The 21,286-nt window shown below is 42.6% G+C and overlaps 1 protein-coding gene across 4 annotated transcripts in view; it reads left to right on the top strand.

The window, feature by feature from the left end:
- The window catches only part of SNX29 (sorting nexin 29), a 591,891-nt gene that overhangs the window by 119,531 nt on the left and 451,074 nt on the right, over positions 1-21,286 (top strand). For all 4 annotated transcript variants that reach the window (XM_064478172.1, XM_010980034.3, XM_031433266.2 and 1 more), the window contains 2 exons: positions 2,747-2,811; positions 5,074-5,126. In XM_064478172.1, coding sequence (XP_064334242.1) covers positions 2,747-2,811; positions 5,074-5,126 — 118 coding nt within the window. The remainder of the gene's footprint in view (positions 1-2,746; positions 2,812-5,073; positions 5,127-21,286) is intronic.

Raw genomic sequence — 21,286 nt, 5'->3', positions numbered from 1 at the left:
CTCATGGCCATGGGCCTCCTGGGCACCTCTTGCTGTCAACATATGCTCCCTCCACCCTACGATACCCCTTTCTCTGAATCCCTGTCCAGGGCTAGGATGGCCACAGGTGTCCCTTCTGGGGTCAGGATTGCCTCACTCAAGTGCACTTCCTGTCAGCAGAGAGATGACAGTCAGGGTGGGCGTGCGGTGGGCCGAGACCTGCACAACCTCAGGCTGTCTCTACAGAGAGCAGACTTTTCCTCCCACCATGAGGAGAGGCTTTGCAAGATGAGGCAGAGTAGGCTGCTGACATCTCTTCTAGAAAAAGCAGTGGCGAGAGTTCCACAGGAGAGATCTAGGACTGTCGTGCGTATCCTTAAGGGTCGGTGCTAAATCCTTGCTGTTCAAGTCAGGACCCAGCAGCATCAGCATCACCTTGGAGAGATACAGACTCCCAGGCCCCACCCAGCCCTTCTGAGTTAGAACCTGCCTTTTACCCAGACCCCAGGAGATTTGTGCGCACGGGAAAGCTTGAGAATCACCGTGCTAACAGTTATCAGGCAATAGAGGTTCTTATTTTCTTTGTACACTTCCTCCTGATTTGTTATTATTGATTTTTTTCACATGAATTACTCTTTTTATTGTGGTAAAATACACATAACATAAAATTTGCCATCTTAACCATTTTTAAATGCACAGTTTGGTGGTATTAAATACCTTCACATTGCAGTGCAGCCATCACCGCCATCCATCCCCATAACTCTTTGCGTCTTGTAAAACTGCAGAGGTATAGCTATTAAACCATAACCCCTCATTCTCTCCCCTCCCTTGCCCCTGACAACCACCATTATACTTTCTTTCTCTGTGATTTTGACGACTCTAAGTACTTCATATAAATGGAATCATATGGTATTTCTCTCTATGTGTGTGGCTTATTTCACTTAGTATAATGCCCTCAAGGCTCATCTTTGTTGTAGTGTATTGCAGCATTTCCTTCCTTTTTAAGGGTGAATCATATCCATTGTATTTATATGCCGCATTTTGCTTATCCATTCATCTGTCAATGTATACTTGGGTTGCTTCCACGTTTTAGCTACTATGAGTAATGCTGCTAGGAACATAAGCATACGAATATCTCTCCAAGGTCCTGCTTTCAGTTCTTTAGTGTATAAACCAAGAAGTGCTGTGTAATATGGTAATTCTATGACATGAATTACTTTTGTGATCAGAAAAAAATAGCAAAAGCGCTTAAGGGGAAAACCTTGTTAAGTTTCCAGTTGGCACTGTCTTAGGGCAAGTAGAGTTGTTAGGTGCAGAACTTGGAAAAAGGAAGAAGGAAAGCCTGCCTTCTTTATTCTGGAGAGCAGAAACTGGACCTTCTGCTAAACAAAGAGCGGAATTTGTTGAGAGATCCAGGTGTTGAGAGCGGTGTTTGAGGGCCTTGGGCAGGTGCGTCTCCAGCCATCTGGAGTGACGCTTCAGGATGGCTTCTTATCTGATGGGAATGATACGCAGGCTGTTCTTTCTCAAAGTCTCCTCCAGAAAACATAACAGTGGCAGCGTTTGGGAAGTCTGTTGTGACTCTACACACAGTAGAGTGGAGTGTCTACCGACTGGCTTTATCTCCGGGCCTGGAGTGAGGCAGGAGCCCAAGAGATAGTCCTAACACAGCTTTCGAGGGGCACGGTGTCCAGTCACGGTCACAGTTCCAACAATTAATGTTCCAATTAGAACAAAACCTAAATGATCCGTGAGGTTTTTGTGACTGGCCCCGGGCCTGCCACGTCTGGTCTTTGTCTGTTTTGGCTTTTTGCTCAGGTCATAGCAGCCTTCCTTCTGGTCCTGGAAGACCAGAAGCCAGCTGTTTTGCCCCTCTACTTTGGCTCTCTGCTCTGCCTGGAACGCAGATCTCCTGTATCTTTCCATGGCAGCTCTTTCTCTTTCTAAACAGCTCGGATGTCCCCTGGGCAGAGAGACCTTCCACGACTCTTCTGGCTGACGTGGCCCTCCTGCTTCCTCCCTGGCTCATCACCCCGTTTGGATTTTCTTCCTCGTATGACTCTAACATCATCTTCTTTGTTAGTTTACTTTAATTCTACTTGTTTCTTCCTAATAGAATTCCGTTCCATGAGAAGATGGCTCTTTTATAGCATTTAACTCCTGTGTCCCCAGCACTTAGAACATTGCCTGGCATACAGTAGAAGTTAAATAAATACCAAGCTGGTCAATGCCCTCAACGGATTGTCCTCTCTGAGCTTCACTTTCCTCATCTGTGGTGTGGGGATCCTGATACCTGGCTTAGAGGGTGGTCATGAAAATCACAGGACACAGTGCATGCAGAGGACTCAGTTTCGTGCCTGGCATGCTGGAAGTGTTCACCACGTGGACACAGTTGTTATCAACCGGGTGGCCGGGGCATGACTTGGACGAATCATATCCATTGTATTTATATGCCACATTTTTTGCTCATCCATTCATCTGTCAATGAACACTTGGGTTGCTTCCATGTTTTATCTACTGTGAGTAATACTGCTATGAACATAAGTATACAAATATCTTTTCAAGACCTTGCTTTCAATTCTTTTGCTTATAAACCCAGATGTGCTGGGTTATATGGTAATCCTATCACATGAATTTACTTTTATGATCAGAAAAAATATTTTGTCAAAGAGAAGTCTGACGCTAGCTAGGGACAGCCATATATGTCAGAAAGTCTTAATAGAAGGCAAATGTCAAACAGAACTAATCAAGCCTCATTGCATTTTAGGATCCCAGAACAATGACATGAAAAGACAATTTCTACTGGAGCGACTGCTGGATGCAGTGAAACAGGTAAGAAGAAAGCTCACACTTAACTTTGAGGTCAAGTAATAGTGTTGGATATTTAATGTAGAAGTCATTTCTGGGGAGGGTATAGCTCAGTGGTAGAGCGTGTGCTTAGCGTGCACAAGATCCTGAGTTCAATCCCCAGTACCCCCATTAAATAAATACATAAACCTAATTACCTACAAACAAACAAACAAACCCCCCCCCAAACAAACAAAAAGTTCATTTCTGCCCTCTTATCTACACAGACAGACTCCCACTTTGTATCTGGAACAGTGAGGCTCATTGCTTCCCCCAGAAAATGATAGCGACCAGAGGTAGGGACGAAGGAGCTCCTGGGTCTGGACTTTCTACAGCCCCTTGGAGGACCCGACCCCATTCTTCAGTGATGTCCCTTTGAGAAGAGCACCGATGTGGGTTTCAGAGTTTCATTTCCAAGCAGCTGTGTTTTAGGGCAACTCTTAAGGGTGCTGCAGTGGTGGTTGGAGTTAGGGCCCCACGAGCGCAAGAGCAGAAATGAGGCCGTGCTCAGGGATTCTGTGGATCCGCCAGATGGGCTCTGCTCTAACTGGTTGATGCTATTTTTGATGCCTGGCTTTTGGCCGGGTGTGGAAACGAGCTGTGACACGAAGTTGGCTTCAGTTTGCTTGCTTGTAGCTACCAGACATCCATCGTTTCTTGCACATAAGTCACGTGCATGGCTCTCTACTGAGTGCTTTACATCTAATCCTTCCAGCCACCCTGTGAGATAGTTCTTGGACATTATTTCCATTTTACAGGTGAAGAAACTGACCGCAGAAAGGTCCAATAACTTGCTGTGGGTGTCACAGTTAATAAGCAGCAGAGCTAGCTAGGATCCAGCCCTGGGAACTCACATTTTGGAAGGGGCGACTGGCAATTAGCTGAATGTAATCACGATACGTGAAGATAAATATGTACTTTAATGGGAGTGTATTTGTTAAGTGTTGATGTGAGCCAAGAGAACTTAGCATCTGCCCAGGCCTCGAGGTGTCCTGGTGTGGTGGAAAGGACACAGGCCCAGATGTTGCTGGGGTCAAATGCTGCTTCATCTCTCGACAGCTGTGTGTGCTGGGGCAGCTCATCCAACGTCTCTGAGCACCTCTCTCTCTATAATTGGGTCATCGATCTCCACAGGGCTGTTGAGGGAATTGCATTTGTTAAAGTGGTTAAAGGGCCATTGCCTGGTCCACAATAAATATGTAGCCCATATTATCAGTTTCTTCTTTCTTTGCTCCAGAAATGGAAAATAAAATAAGAAGATGAAGAGGCAAGTTGAACCCCTTCAATGTAGCAATTAAACAGAAATAAATTGGAGCTTCTGCTCAGAGCTGCTATTATTATTGTTGTTGTTACTGTTTTTTTTTTGTGGGGGTGAAAGTGTGTATATCTTTCAAAAACCAACTTTATTGAGGCATAATTTGCATGCAATAAAAATACACCAATTTTAAGTGTGTGGTTCTGAGTTTTGTCAAAAGTATTATTTAAGTTTATATGTATATAAATCATATATGTATAAATTATATATATATGTATTGTTTTTTCTGGATAACAAGTTCAAGAATCTTGCAAACCTGCTGCCCATAGTAGAGATTCTATATCTTTAAAAGAGAGTAGTGGATAGTGGTGATGGTTACACAATAGTGTGAATTGAATTGCATAACTAAAAATGGTTAAAACGGTAAATTCTGTGTTATCTATATTTCAACAAAGTTAAAAAAAAAACCAGTTTGCCTTTGTTTCCACCCTCTCTGGGTAAATTGTTGTTCAGCACAATCAGATGACTTGTTTGAAGGTTGATTTATGCTGTCATAACGGTACAGCCGCCATAACAACTTTAGGCCCTGTCAGAAGGAACCCATCATCACAGATGTGTGGAAGTTTTAATTATTGCCTGTTAAGAGCTCTGTGTTGTAGACAGTCAGCTGCTGATGGATAAAGAAGCTTCCCAGATAATCTGCGGAAGGCTGTGTGCTTCTGTTTTCCTCTTGGCGTTGTTTTCACACAAGGCTTGCTTCTGTACAAGTGCGAGATAAGGGCTTCCTTTAAGTGGCGGCTGCAAGGCTGGGGTGTCCACCATCTTACGTCTTGGGCTGACACCCTCTCCCCCAGGGCATGGGGATGCCCTGACTCGGCACCCAGAGTTTCTGGACCTGTGTCCCTCACGACCCTGCAGGCCTATGTGGGCTGTTTTGTGACTCAAGTGTCCCATCCCAACAGCTGTTCTCAGTGGCTGCTTTTTCCTTGCAGTGCCAGATCCGCTTTGGAGGGAGGAAGGAGATCGCCTCGGATTCCGACAGCAGGTAAATATGAAGCTCCTAAAACCTTTTACTGACAAGGCCTAAAAGGTGGTCAGAGACTGACCAGCTTTTGTAGTCAGCCGCTGCTGCCTGGTGGTGCAGCGATCGAGTTTGTGTGATCTGTTGATCGTCTGTGCAGTAACTACTTGTTTAAAGTATTTCCAGCTTCCCATAATTCTCCATCTAGGAATCCGTTCCGAGGGAGTTGCTTGAAATGTTTTTCTGCATGAAGTTGTTTTCACCATAGTTTATAATGATGAAAACTAAGAAATCTAAATGCTCAACAATTGGGAAATAGTTAATAAAGGGTAGTGCATCAGTAGAATGGAATGTGATGTAGCTATTAAATTGATGTCCATACAGAATTTGTTTTAAGCAGAAAAATGCATGTATAGTATTTTAAAAATAATATAGTAAAAGTAAAAAAAGCAGGATACAAAATTAATATGGATGCAGTGATACAAATAAACTTATTTACAAAACAAGAAGCAATTCACAGGCGTATAAAACAAACCTATGGTTACCAAAGGGGAAAGGGAGAGAGGAGGGATAAATTAGGAGTTTCGGATTAGCAGATACAAACTACTATATATAAAATAGATAAACAACAAGGTCCTAATGTATAGCACAGGGAAAAAGAATATATATGTATGTATAACTGAATTACTGTTCTGTACACCAGAAACTAACCCAACATTGTAAATCAGCTAAACTTCAATAAAAACAAACAAACAAACAAAACAAACAGATGCAGAGTGGTCCTACTATGTTGATCAGCAGCTCTGGCAAAAACCTTACCAAAATGTGAATAGAGATAATGTTGCGGTTAAGACTATGGGGAATCTTTACACTCTCTAATATTTTTCATATTTGATACTGTGATCGTGTGTCCCTTCTATAATTAAAAAAAAAGTCCTAAAAGTTGCCACCGACCTTCATGGGCCAGGAAAGGCTGACCTAAGTGCATGCGCTTATAACAGTGCCTGGGAGGAGAAGCGATGTTGGGGCAAAGGTAAGAGAGACACAAGCATTTGCTGGAAGTGCCCGGTGAGGTCTTTCGAGGCTGATTCATGCTCTGCAGCCATGGTGGGGCAGGGGGAGCGTTCCCTCAAAGGAAGGGAAGGCAGGGACTCACTTGCTCAGCCTTCATCTCATCCTGGTGTCGGTGCTTGTTCCCTGCCCTCTGACCCCAACCCGCCCAGCACAGCCAGTTCCCTTCTCTGTGCCCCTGAACCCTTGTTCTTTTGTGACACTTCACCAGCCGTGAGCAAAGCGTGTAGCGCTACATTTTAACGGAGTTACAGTGACTGTTTGAAGCTGGTGCAGAGTTAAAATTATACCCTTTCTACCTCTTCTTTGCTTAGTTTTCCTCCGTGACAGTTAACACCAACTAACAACTGTACATTATGCTTTTTTTTTTTTTTTTTTTCTGCCTCCCACACCATACTGTCAGCTCTGTCTGGGCGGGGATGTTTGGTTGTCTTCTTCACTGATGCATCCCCAGTGCCAGGAGCATCTAGAAGGTGCTCAGTGAAGTTCAGCGTCTGGTTGAGTGTGTGCGCAGCCTCGGACCATATGTGTTCAGGTGTTTAAACACTACTGCCACCACGAGGCCATGAGCTTTGAGGGCAGAGGGGCAGCTTCTCTGTTTTTCCCTTCTCCATGGTTTGCATTGACATTCTGTGCCCGACATACACTAGGTTCACAGTATATGTCTGTGACATTCGATCATTAACCGATTTACTGCTTCATTTCTTCCTGAGGGCCTGTAATGGGGCCTGGCCTGGGTCAGGGCTGGGTTCCTCATTTTGGGACCCAAGGCCCACTTGCATCAGAATCACCTGGGAGGCTTATTAATTAATAATGCAATTCTGCATCTCATCCTAGGTCTGCTGAACCAGGCTGTGTGCGCGTGTGTGCATGAAAAGCGTGTGTGTGTCTGTTCGTGCGTGTGTGTCTGTAGTCAGGACTTCTTTTCTTTATCACTTTTCGTAATTGTGCTGTTCATTTCCTGACAGAGAGAATCCATTTCTGAACGTTAGGTTCACGTGCTCTTAGATGATAACTTTTATTATATAAACTGTTGTGTTTAACTTTTAATTTTTTTGGAGGGGAGGGGAGTAGTTAGGCTTATTTATTTAATGGAGGCCCTGGGGAGTGAACCCAAGACCTCATGCATGCTAAGCACGCGCTCTACCACTGAGCTCTACCCCTAAACTGTTGTGTTTTATAGTAAAATTTAGGAAGTTAATTCCTTCCAGGTAAGTGCTTTATGGCCGGAGGGAATATCCTGCTTCCTACAGGCAGTGGCGGTTAGAGCTGCAGCCTCTCTTGGCGGAGCTGCCTCTCTGTCCTCAGGGCAGCCTCAGGAGGAGGGCAGCCTAAGTGAGAAAACAGAGGCTCAGAGGGAAACGGACACAGCCTGGGTGAGTCGTCTCGAAAATGACAGAGTCAGAGGTCTGAGCCCAGTTTCCTGGGCTCCAGAGTCTACTCTTTCTCTGTTGCATCGCATTTAGTGAGTACCTTGGTTTTGAAGCTGAGTGTTTTTTTTTAAATTGTACTCCCCCCCAGAGGGTTCCTTCTCAAGATCAGAGTCTTGGTCTTATCTTGAAATGTGTTCGGCCGAAGGCGGCGCCACCTGTGTGTAGGAAAGGCCACATTGCTGTCCTCATTCTGTGAGAAGGTTTAACCCGAAGAGGGAAAATCAGTGAACATTTTAAGACAACTGTCATGAAGCCTGAAAAGAAAGGGTTTGTCGCCGCTCTCCTCAGCCCTGACAAAAGGCCTGGCGCCAGGACTGATCTCAAATCTATTCGCCTCGCCCCAGTCCCCACATGCTCACAGGACGGCTGCCACAGAACGACTCCTTGTCTTCCTTCTTGTCCTGCCTCCTCTGCATTGAGAGAATTCTGCAGAAAGCAGATTCCCACACATCACTCCCCCGTGGAGAACCTTCCACTGGCTTCTCTCTGCTCTTGGGAAAAGGACCCACGTCCTTAACACAGCCTGGAGGGCCCCATACCTCACCCCGGGTTCTTTGCTCCTGCCACCCTGGCCTGGCCTTTTCTGGTTTTTGTTTTTTGTTCTTAAAGCATTTTAATAATTTTTTAGGGAAATCGTCTAGACCACTGATACTAATCCTCCCCCTTCTGCCCTAGTCCTGGCCATCTGGGCCTGTTTTCCTTGCTCTGTACCACTGACTGGCAGACTCTTTCTGTTAAGGCCCGGATTTGGCCCTCAGGACGTGCTCTGTACTGTTGGAGTCTGTACAGCTGTTTTCCATTACTGCACATTTGTATGATGAATTGATTATGTCTGTTCAGCTAGATGACAAGCTGGAGATAAGCCTGTTTTGCACACACTTTGTCCACAGTGCCTGACACATAGTAAGTGCTCAATAAATATTTGTTAGCTCCCTCATTTGTTCATCAGTTAATTACTGAACCTCCTTGGTGTCGTATTCTGTGCTAGACATTGGGGCTTCCCAAATATTTCGGACAGGTTTCTACCCCTCAGGTGGCTTTGTGTCCGCTGGGGAAGGTAGTCCAGTGAGGCAGCGATTATAGAATATGATGCTGAGGGCCACATCCAGGGGGCGGTCGTATGCCCTGGGCAGGCAGCACCAAGGTTCTCAGGCTCTCAAGGCCTGGCTTTGACTCTGGCTCTTCCCCTCCAGCTGCGTTACCTCCCTAACTTCTCTAAGCCTGAGGATTAGGTCTCTTGTGATACCGTGATTTATAATAAGAAATATATGTATTTGTTCTTGCCTTATTCCTAGTGCTGAGCTCCTAAAACCCGTGGAATTTCCAAAGTCATGATAGCCAGAAATGTGTCTTTTGTTATGTTAATGTTGTGACTTTAGGAAAGTGCCAGAGGTTGGGGGCTGGTTGCCACGAGAACCTGCCAGGTGATTAGGGGGTTAGAACTTTCAGTCCCATCTCCCCACCACCAGGGAAGGAGAGGGGCTGGGGATAGAGTTCAATTGCCAGTGGCCAGTGACCTAATCAACCATGCCTGTGTAATGAAGCCTCCATAAAAACCCAAGAGGACAGGATTTGGAGAGCCTCTGGCTTGGTGAACACTTGGGGGTGCAGGGAGAGTGGTGTGCTTGGAGAGGGCACGGGAGCTTCCGGCTCTTTGCCCATACCTGTCTTCTGTCTGGCTGTTCCTGAGTTATAGCCTTTATAATAAACCAGTAATCTAGTAAGTAAAATACTTCTGTCAGTTCTGTGAGCCGCTCTGGCAAATTAATCGAACCCAAGGAAGAGGTCATGGGAGCCCCCAAGATACACAGCTGGTTCATCAGAAGCACAGGTGACAAGCTGGATGTGTGACTGAAGAGGTGGTGGTGGGGAGGAGGTGCTTTCTTACAGGACGGAGACCTTAACCTGTGGGATCTGATGCCGTATCCAGGTCGACAGTGTCAGAACTGAGTTGAATGGTAGGACACAACCAGCTGGTGTCAGAGAATGGTTTGATGTCATGCAGAAAACACGTCAGAAAAGGGGACCAGAATCCTTTCTACCATGCCACTTTTGAGGATTAAGTCAGATACTGTGTGTAAAGATGCCAGACATGTAGGATTGTTAGTTTCTTTCCTTAGAGGGAGGTCCTTGCCCCTCAGGGAGTGAAGCCTGGCTGGGACACTCATCACTCGGCTTGTGACACCTGCCGATACTGCCTGTCGCTGTGGGTAGTAGACCACAAGCAGAACAGGAGGGCTACTGTGAATTACTGAGCCTCGTCAATGTTCTCTCCTACTCTCAGAGGAACAGCGGAAGATAAGGGTTTCTTCCCATGTAATTCTGGACATAGTTTTCAGTCCCCTTTGGAAAATGAAACTTCTTATATGTGTGTCTTCCCACATCAGTATCCTCCACTGGAGGATATTGTGAACTCATGGAATTGATGGCGGGTCAGGTTTGGAATCAGGAAGGAGTCAAAGCCGCTTTGAAAGTCTTCTAAGCTGGAAACAGGGTCCTCGAAATGGTCCAATTGAGGCCCTGCTGCTGGAGAGAGCACCAGCTGTTTTTGACTTGCTCTCATTCTGCCCAAGGTTGACATTCCAAGGAGGAAACACTTGATTGGCCAGTTTCGGGTCATGTGGCTTCCTCCTGGCCACCAGCAGAAGAATTGGCTGAAGGACCTTCGTGGGATCCTGTTGGCTCATATAGTGCAAAGATGTCTGCCTGGATTCGTCATCATCCCCCCAAGATGGTTTCCAGTGAGGAGGGAACAAACCTTCAAAACGAAATCCGGGTGCTGTTACGGAGATGGAATGAATACGGGGTGGTCAGAATGCATAACAGTTATCTCTGCTGCTGCCACCTTATAATGATAATCATTCTTGTAACAGCTCTGTGTGGTTTGCAAATACTTAAGTCTACATTGTAGGTCTCATTTGATTCTTGCAGTGACCATGGGGTGCAGGCAACTAAGAGGGGGATCATTTCCCTACTTTACAGGTGTAGAAGCTTGGAGGCTGGTCAGTTGTACAGCTTTTGTTTATTATCAACTCCTGAGTGTCGATGCCAGGGACACTGACTTCGGTTAGGTGGACTGTGTGGTTTGTAGGCAGTGAAAGAGGAATGGGGCACAGACTGCATATTCCCAGCGTGGCCCTCATTCTCTACCACGTCCTTTCTTGTTTTCCTAGCACCTGCTTCCCCCACATGAGAGATTTGTATCATCGTAGGTACTTCACATTAAGTGTTAAACATCACGGCATTAAATTCCTTCCCATTACCTAGTTATTTCCATTACCCAGTTTTTCTTTTAATTCTCTGTAAGTCTCAGTGAAATTATTGGGGGAAAGACTTGGTTTGGTATTAAGTTGAGTTAAATGAAACTGCCAATATTTGATCACGTTTGACCTAAAAAATTAGCAGTATCATACAGCTCAAGATAATGGGTCTCAGATGGAAGGGTAGAGCTCAAGTGGTAGAGCGCATGCTTAGCTTGCACAAGGTCCTGGGTTCAATCCCTAGTACCTCCATTAAAAAAAAACAACTCTAATAAAAAGCAAATAAATAGACATAATGACCTAATGACCTCCCCCTCAAAAAAAAAACAAAAAAAAACCACCACACAAAACACAAAAACCGAAACGAACAAACCAAAAAAATGTGTCTCCAGCGGTCCTCTTTAAACAGAGTGTGCAGGTTTCATGCACAGCCCTCCTCTGGCAACCTCAGAGACAGAATTTAATACTGTATTTGAAGGGCATTTACTTTTAGGGCTACTCTGTTTAGGGTCCACAATGCTGGCTTCCCATTTGCAATAGCGATAGAGGTTTTCCTTTTAAAACAGGTTTGTACAATTAGAAAAAGTGAGTCAAACTCAAGACAAGTGAATAATAGGAGTGTCCTCCCGGGCGACAAAAGTGGCTGAGGTGTCTGTGAACGACTGAAGATGAGGGAGGAGAGAGCTGGCCGGGCTGAGGCTGTTGGGTTGGGGGCCTGCACGGTGTACAGAATTATTCTGCTGGAACCCCAGACGCAGAGCCTGTGTGTGCGTGTGCTTGTGTGTGGATGACTGCCTGTAAAGGGTTTGTTTGAGGTTACAAGATTACACAGCAAGATGCAACAGTCCTCACGTGAAGAATGAAACAACATTTACGTGGAGGGCAGGGCGTGCTTTTTCCCATCAGATTTTGTCCTCAGAAAACTCCCCAAGCCTCCCCAGGAGGAAGTGGTGGCAGTGATGACATCCGGTCTCCACTGCATGTGTTTCTCCTCCTCCCATCTGTTCTGTTGGCCTGGTTCTCCAGCTGTTTTGCCCTAAGGACAGAGACCCATTCTTGTGCTTCATTAAAATGACCCCACATTCCATCAGTCAGACTGGCCTGGGGGGAGCCTATAATGTATCTTCTGACTATTTTGCCTTCTAGAAATAATAGCACCCAAAACTCAGCAGACACTAGAAGCGCCCTCAAAGCCCGGGTGCGTTAGTGCTCCCCGGAGGCGCCTTCCTCCCGGGTGGAGTTACAGAGCACGCTCTGGACGTTCTCCCTTGGAAGTATGAAGAGCAGCCCGGCCCGCGGGGCCGCAGAGGGCGCGTGGGGTTGGGAGCTCAGGGTGAGTCCTGGTGTTGCCACTTCCCAGTCGTGTTGCACGGCGGGCGAGCTTCTGACTTTCTTGTGCCTCAGGGTCCCCATGTGTGGATGGGGGTCGTGGTGATCATACTTTACAGAGTTGTTGTGAGTTAGTTCATGTGCAGCCCTTAGAACAGTGCCCGGCAGCTAGTAAGTTTCTAGAACTCGTTAGCTATTGTCATTATAATTTTGTGTACAGTGTCTTGACACTTGGTAGATACTCTCTGCGTACCGGGTCTCTGCCATTATAGGTGGCGGTGAGTCAGCCTTAGGTATCTGCCTTATGTAGAAAGTGTAAATTTTTGTGACTCGTTCAGGTGACTGTCAGAAGACATCAGAGGGGAGCATTTCTTCCCCTTCCAAAACGTGCCAGGAAAGAGTGCTTTGTTTTGGTGATTTTTATCTTTACCTGTTAAGGAATTAGAAAATTTTTTGAACTTTTTGGGAAGCTGAAAAACAAAACTAGCTGCCCTTTGCTCTTCCCTAATGGTGTTTCCTAGCACAGTTGAAAACTGTCCCGTGTATTCCTCTAGACACTTAGGGAACTGAATGGCTTTTTCAGGCATTTCTTTTCCTCTTTTAAATGTTCATCATGTGATTTTTTTTATCTTCAGTTTGTCACAAGTTTCTTACCAGCCTCTTAGTGGTTGGAGGTGTTGACTGAATGTTCTAATTCTTCTCATCCTGGCAAAAGAATCCTGGAGTTCATTAATTGAATTTTCTTATCACCCCTACCCTGAGCACTTGATTTCCACTTCTAGCCTGTGTAGTAGATAGTTCTACATTGCATATTCTTTCATTTTACTATATTGATCAAATGAATTGATTTCTTTTTGGAAAAATTATTTTTAGCATTTGGGGAACTCTTGGGCATTTAGCAAATCTGAGGACATTTCCATCTGAATTTTAATAAGTATTTGTATTATTTATATTGATAGTTGTTGAGAGCAGTGCTTGGCCCCTAGGAAATCATATGTAAGCACTGTCATCATGACTGTCACCACCATCCTCATGTGGAGAGAGGCCTTGAGCATGAAGTGTGAGCTTTGGTATCAGGCATACCTGTCTTCCTGCCCACCCCGTCCACAAATCGCCAATTACCAGCTGTGTAGTTTAGGACTTGGCTTAGCTTCTCTAGGCCTCTCTTGCACCATCTGTAAAACAAGATGATGATCATGGTACCCCCTTCCTAGGGTTGAAGTGAGGATTAGACGTGTAGTAATGTTTGCTTGGCACACTCAGGAAGAACTTAGTAAACTCAATATATTTTCTTCCTATAACTGGACATACCAGTGTTTTGTCTAATTTGGAAACTAAAGGCTGGAATGAGTGCTGATTAATTCCTTCATTTGGCAGATACTTATTTATAGATCACTGTTTTGACATCGGGTGCGCAAACTGGATGAGACGGTTGCTGTTCTCAAGGAACTCGAAACTGAGTCTGGGCGATGGACATGTAAATTGCAGATAGTCATGGTGGCCTGTAGTAATAACTACACAACACAGACATCAGAGGCGAGTACAGGCTCTTCAGTGGTCCGTTGGACAGGATGGGAATTCCAGGCAGCAGTAATGACAAACGCGAAGATGCAGGGATGCGTGAGAAAGTGGTGGGATCGTGGATGATGTGTTGGGAGATGTACTGGAAAGTCAGTAGACTCTTGTCTTGTTGTCACGGGAAGGTGTTTGAAACTTTATCCATTAGGGTATTATTTCTTAAACTGTGGCTATTTGTATACTATTTTCATAATTTTTGCCATTTTTGTATACCATTTGAGCCAAGATGGGCTTGAGGTTGAATTTCGAGGCCCTGTCTATTCTGGTCTTGTCGTTAAGTAATACTGTCAGCGAATCAAAGATTGATGGCTGGTTATATATTTTTTCATGACATACTAAAATGACTAACCTAAAAATGTTATGTCATGTCATGTACCATACACCCACAAAGTGTGGTGAGTGAGAAACAAAGGAAGATAATGACATTGTCAGCTTTGCATTTCAGGAAGATAGCTTCTTTTCAGGATTCGAGGTGGCTGGGCAGGTGAGATGGGGTCTGGGATTGCAGTGAGAGGTGGCTCTGCTCAGTGACAGGAACGCTGAGTGGAGGTGGTAGTACTGGGACAAGAGACAGAAGGCTTGAGAAGCCTTAGGACCGAGCCTTGATAAGATAGATCAGACGTGGGGGATGAGACGTAAATGCTCTAGCCACAAGGAATGGCCAGAAATTGGGACAGTTGTGTATTGTGTGTATTTTGTGTTTTTTTAAAGCAAGCTTTTGGTGTGGAGTTTTCCTTCTCCCGGGCTGTGGACTCCAAGCAGACTTAGAGATCCCACTGGCCACAGACTTCATGTCACTTCCCTGTTTCCTTGTTTCTCATTTACTCCCTCCTTCTGCATCTGGGGGCTCTTGTTTCCTCTCCATTCTCTTTTTCACTTTGGACTTACCAGCTCCTTCAGCTGGTTCTTTCTCAGCGGCCGTCTCCTCTTCCTGATTTTGAAGCTCCTCATCTGCCAAGAATCCCAGATGGTGATTGTGTCTAGACCCAAGCTGGAGGTCTGTGAACCTCAGGGCAGATGGTTACTGTGTTCATGTCAGTAACTTCTGAAAATAGCCAGAAGTGATGATTTAACCCATTTAAATATTGGTTATTTTTCCAGTTTCTGGTTCCTCTGGTAAAAGATTCATTTGATTTCTTTTTACATGACTGTCTGCCATCCTCAAACCTTCACATTTGAAAACTACTGCCTTGTGAGTTTTCACTGTTACCAGGCTTGCATTTTTTCTGGTTCTTAAGCAACTGGTTTTTTTTTTTTTGCCTCTATTTTCTCTACCATATCCTCTTTTTCCTCCCTCTGGGTAACTTATGTTAATGATCAAGAATCATTTGTTCTGTGTTTTTCTCCACATTTATTTATTTTTTTACAAATAAAATACACATGTGTTTACACACACACGCACACTGGTTTTATTGCCATTGTCTTTACGAAAATTGAATTATATATAGTGTTCTGCGTCCGTATTTTCTCTCTTGGCACTACCCTGTCAAAACCTTTCCAAGTTACAGTTCCAAAAATCCTTTTTAAAAGGCTGCATTATATTGCTTGATGCAGATGTACCAACAGTTGCCTATGAAGTAATAGACTTTGTGTCCAATTTTTACTACTGTGGACACTGAAACAGTAGAATCCCTGAGCAGCTTTTCTTATATAATGAGGATTTTCTTTCTTTGGCAGACCCGGAGCTGGGTTGCTGGGGCAAAGAGAATATGTGTTTATTTTTAACAGTTGTGGTCAGGTATCTTTCTAAAAATTTCTACTGGCAGCATGTGAAACTACCCTTTCTTTCTTGCTAATAATAGTTGTGAGTGTTGTTTTGAAGTTTTGTCAGTCTGTTGGGTGAAAAGTGGTGGCTCAGTGTCATTTTAATTTGCATTTCTGGATTGCTAGTGAATTTCAGTTTTTTAAAAAATGTTTGCTGGCCGTTTGGTTTTACTCTTTTGTGCAAAGCTGCTTCATGTTATTTACACAATTTCTTACTAGATTATTTGTCCCCTTGTCAATTTGTGAGAGCTCTTTGTATGTTGTAATTAATTAACCTTTTGTCTGTTTTTTGCTTTGCAAATATTTTTTTTTCAAATCTACCCGCTATCTTTGTAAGCACAGGTAATAGTATCTATTATCATACCACATAAAGTTTTCTTTATATGGTTAAATGTCTTTTTACTGATCCATATACCTAACAATTTCTTGGTTTTCAGTGTTTTAAGATCTTCTTCAACATTAGAGTGTGCATGTGGTCTTTTAAATAATATGGGAAGATCCCATTTATCCTTTACCCAGTTTTCCCCAGTGGTCACATCTTGTGAGTTTCTAGGATGCTGTTTTCAGTTTCTCTAGTTTTACTTGTACTTGTGTGTGTGTGTGTGTGTGTGTGTATTTAGTTCTATGCAGTTTTATCACTCTGTGCATTCGTGTGTCTACCACCACAGTCAAGGTGCAGAATAGTTTCATCACCGCAGGATTCCTCCTGTTGTTTTTTTATAACCATGTCCACCTCCTTCCTGTCCCCTCCCTCCCCATCTCAAACTCCTGGCAACTACCAATCTGTTCTCCACTTCTAAAATTTTGTTATTGGAAGAATGTTATATAAATGGAATCATAGTGTGTAACCTTTTGGGATTGGCTTTTTTTTTTCCCCTCTCAGCATAATTCCTTTGAGAGTCATCCAGGTTGTTGCATGTATCAATGGTGTGTATTCCTTTCTATTGCTGACTGGTATTTCATGATATGAATGTACCACAGTCTGTTTATTCATTGAAGGACATGCGAGTTGTTTTCAGGTTTTGGCTACTGCAAATAATGCTGCTGTAAACATTCACGTACAGGTTATTTGTGTGAACGTAAGTTTTTCATTTCTCTGAGGTAAGTACTCAAAGAGTGCAGTTGCTGGATTGTATGTTATTTGCATATTCACTTTTATAAGAACCTGCCAAACTGTTTTCTAGACTCGCTCTACCATTCACACTCCCACAAGCAACGTGTGAGTGATCCAGTTTCTCTGCATTCTTGCCAGTGTTTAGTATTTTCATGATTTTCTATTTTAGCCATTCTTAACAGGTGTGTACGTGTATCTCATTGTAGTTTTAATTTACATTTCCCTAATGGCTAATGATGTTGAACATATTTTCATGTTCTTATATGTGGGTATCCTCTTTGGTGAAATGTGTTTATGGTTTTTCTCATTTTCTTATTAGTAGTGCTTTTATTTTTATAGGATAAGTTCCTAGAAGTAGGATTGCTGGGTCAAAGGGTATGGGCATTTAAAAAAGAAATTGTACTGCCCAGTCTTTTTGCAGAAAGCTGTAGTCGTTCATATTCATATTCCCATCCATAGTACCTGTTCACACGTGCTCCTGCTATCCCGGTGATCGGCTCTAAGCAGATAGTCCTAAATTGGTATCTTAGTATTGTGACACTTTCCTGGTCACTAGTGAAACCGAGTATCTTCTCAGATGTTTATTGGCCAACTGTATTTCCTCCTTTCATGGTTTGTTGGTTCACCTTCTTTAATAGTTTTTTTTATTTTTTGAATTGCTTGTCTTTTTCTTATCCATTGGTAGAAGCTCTTCATGTGCTATGACTCTTAATTTTGTTTTCAGTTATGTGTGCTATAAATATTATCTCCAGGCTATCATTTATTGTTTTACCATATTTCTTATATCTTTTGGCCATGTTGATATTTAAAAATCGTGTGTGGTTAATTTTCTGAACCTTTAAAATTTTGCTTTGAGAGTATTCTGTCCTGAGGTTCTTCTGTATTTTTCTCTGTTATGTTTTACAGTTTTATTTGCTTACACTCACATATATTTTTTTGAACTTGATCCATCAGAAGTTAGCTCTGTGGTGGTTTGAGACAGGAGTGTATTCTTATTTTCTTTCAGCTCCAGGGCCACTTGTGTCAGTGGCACTGGTTAGACAGCCCATCCTCGCCCATCTGAATGAAAGTGCTGCCATTATTATATGTAAAATGTTTCCATATTTACTTTGGTTTTGGGGGCAGAGTTCTCTGTACTGCTCCGTCAATTTGTTTATCCCCGTACCCAAAGCCACACTGGGCCAAGTCTTTCCTGTGATTATTATTAAATGTATTTAAATACATTTTAATATTTTAAATGTATTAAATGTATACTTTAATTTGGGAGGAATTGACATTTTAATTTTAATAAATTTTCCCATTTAGGAAAACAAGATTTCTTATTTGTTTTGATCTTTATATCTTAAGAAAATATGGTTTTCTTTGTATAGGACATGTATCTTTCTTGTTAAAAATATGATTTACTTTACTTTTGTTCCTGTTGTGAATGTAATTCTCCTCCCCCATTTTGTTGACTTAAAAAAAATCAACTTGTAATGTTAGTTTCTTTTATTGCAAAATATTTCTCATTTGTGGGTTAGAAACATTCTTATATCTTTTTGTAGATCTGCTTTTTTTTCACTTAACATTATAATCTAAGCTTTTAAAGAAAGCCATTTCAAGTTCTCTGTAAGCATTTTAATAGTTGCATGATTTTCCTCACTGTCACTTTGATGCCAAATTTCTTCATTCTTTATAGCTCAGGGTAGCAATAGTCTGGTTCTTGAGACATGAATACTTTTAAAATGCTTTTTTAAGAAAAAAGTTAAGTCAGAAAAGCATAGAGGTAAGAAAGACATCATCAATAATTATTTTACCAAGTGTCTCTGAATTTTTCATATAACTCCCTTCAGATTTTTTAACGTGTTTTTTAAAAATTTATTTTTATTGGAGCATAGTTGATTTACAATGTTGTGGTAGTTGCTGGTGTACAGCAAAGTGATTGAGTTATATGTATACATACATATAATTCTTTTTCAGATTCTTTTCCATTATAGGTTATTATAAGATATTGAATATGGTTCCCTGTGTTATACAGTGGGTCCTTGTTGTTTATCTGCTCTGTATATAGTAGTGTGTATCTGTTAACCCCAAACTCCTAATTTATCCCTTCCCCTGCACTGTATGTATGTGTGTGTGTTTAGCATAGCTGAGAATATACTTAAAAGTTTCGTACCCTGCTTGTTTTCATTTTATGTTATAAGCCTGTTAGCTTATCATTATTAGCTCTTGGTAAATATTTTAAAGGGTTAATTAGCATTTGATTATGTGTTGTATTATCATTTAACCAATTACCCAAGTGTCAATTCTTTAGGTGTTTTTACCTTTCCACAATTGTAGATAATGTTGTTTTGGATATTTTCATTCTTACATCTTTATCTGACTTGTAGATTACTGCCATGAATTGATTTCTGCCCATAAAATTCACTGGTTAAAGGATGTGAATCTTTTCGAAAACCTAATTTATAACACATAAATGTAGGGCATGGCCCATTTCAGATGATTGTCATGTAAGTCTGCAACTGGCTACTGCAAGGCCAGTTGATGATTATACTGTCTGAAATCTGAGATGTGGCTAATGCTGTTAATTGCTGATTTTTATGAGTACAGTCAACTCCATTCTAGGTGACATTGGAGCTTTCCACATGAGGATAATCCAGTCTATTTTTGTGATTATACTTGATTTTCCCGAAAAGGTTCCGGTAAAGCTGTAACATAGAAAAAAGATCAGTTTGAAATTATGCCCTCCGTCACCAGATTAATTTGATGCAGTTCTTAAAAATGCAATTTTTATTGCTGATCCTGTCTAATATTTACCATAAATGTCTAACTTTTACCATAAAAAAGTATGGGATTCTTAAGATTCTTATTATAGATTAATGTGGCAGGTTAAGCAGTCTTGAAATACAGGACAAAACTCAGGAAAACCAATGCTTGCAGAATTTTAGCAGTAAACCAGTTAAGCTCATACGGTGTCCAGCTGTGTTGGTGTGGGTAGACAGTTTAGCAGGAGGAGGTCATTTCATTTTCCACTCATTAACTCCTTCACTCCTTTGCCAAGCTTTTACCGAGTGCCTTGAGGGCAGGTTTTTTTTTTTTTTTTGAGCAGCTTTATTGAAGTCTAATTTGCATACCATAAAAATCTACTCCTTGTAAGTGTACAGTGCAGTGATTTTTCTAAAAAGTAAATTTATAGAGTTATGGAACGATCACCACAATCCAGTTTCAGAACATTTTCATTGCCCCACAGAGTTGCCTTGTGCCAGTTTATAGTTAGTCCCTGATCTCAGCCTTAGGCAAGCACTGATCGACTTTTAGTTTCTGTGCATTTACCTTTTCTCGACATTTCATAGAATCACACAATGTATGGTTTTTGGGTCTGACTTCTTTTCCTCAGCATAATATTTTCAATCCTCATCCTTGTAGTGTGTGTTCCTTTTAATTGCTGAATAGTATTCCAGTGTATCGATATACTGCATTTTATTTATCCATTCATCTGGTAAACAGCTGTAAACATAAAAACTTGAAGTGGTTTTCTTGGCTGGTGCCTTTTATTTAAGAAATTTTTTTTTTAGTTTTTAAAAGGTTGTATTTTGGGGGTTTTTTTGGGGGGGAGGTAATTAGGTTTATTTATTTGTTTAATTTACCTTTTACTGGAGGCACTGGGATTAAACCCAGGACCAGGTACATGCTAAGCACTCACTCTAACACTGAGCTACACCCTCCCCCAGCTCCCCCCATGCCTTTTAAAAATATGAAAACATTCACTGTTAAGTGCCCCACTTAATTAAAAACATGGGCAATTCATTAACTTATAGCAGAAGTTAGATGTGAGAAAATCTAACTCTAATGGAGGCAGCCAGCCCCCCAGAGTGGATGCCAGAGAGTGCTCAGCAGAGAGCATTCTGGGAAGTGGGAGGGGCTGAGCTGAGAAAATAAGGAGTCCATGAGAGCGGGTACCCCTTTCATTTTGCAGGGATTATCATGTACCTAAGTCAAGATGAGAAGAAATGGAAAACCTTTGGGTGACATGATTATAAATCAGTGCCCATGGTATGCCCACCACAAGCTAAAGGCTGTAGGTTCATGTGGTTGTGTAAGTGTGTTCCCCTTGGTTCCCTAGTCTTAATGGACTCGGGTTTGGATTGCAAATTATACAAGATCTCCTGAGATGCATTGCTCACCTAAGTATACATCACGTCCATATTCTTAGTTCTCTGATGGGAGGGACCGTTTTGGTTACATTTACCACAGAAGCCAGGCATCATGCTAGGTGCTGGCACAACTAAGATGAATGAGACGGGATCCTTGCTGTCAGGGAGCTCAAGTTAGCAAGGGGAGATAGCTGTGGAAAGCAGATTGTTAACAGAGTGATTGGCCAAGTGCTGCAGCACGAGGAAGCACTCAGGAAGGCTTCCTGGAGGAGGGGACCCTTAAGCTAAGTCTTGAATGACCAGTAGGAATAGGCTCAGGTCAAATGGGGAGGTGCAAAGGGGACGTTTGGAAGGTGTTAAGTAGACTCGCCCTCAGCAGGGCAAGGCATCGTGATGAGCTAATTATAGGATAACGCTCACCTGGGTTTTCTGCTGTGTTAGATTGATTGTGACCTGTGTGCCACTAGAAGGTAGCACTGCTGACGTAACTCAAACCTTGGGG

Source organism: Camelus dromedarius, chromosome 24 (assembly GCF_036321535.1).
Source record: "Camelus dromedarius isolate mCamDro1 chromosome 24, mCamDro1.pat, whole genome shotgun sequence".
NCBI classification, from domain to species: Eukaryota; Metazoa; Chordata; class Mammalia; order Artiodactyla; family Camelidae; genus Camelus; species Camelus dromedarius.
Note: the sequence above shows the minus strand (reverse complement) of the source record. Positions and strands in the feature narration are given on the sequence as shown.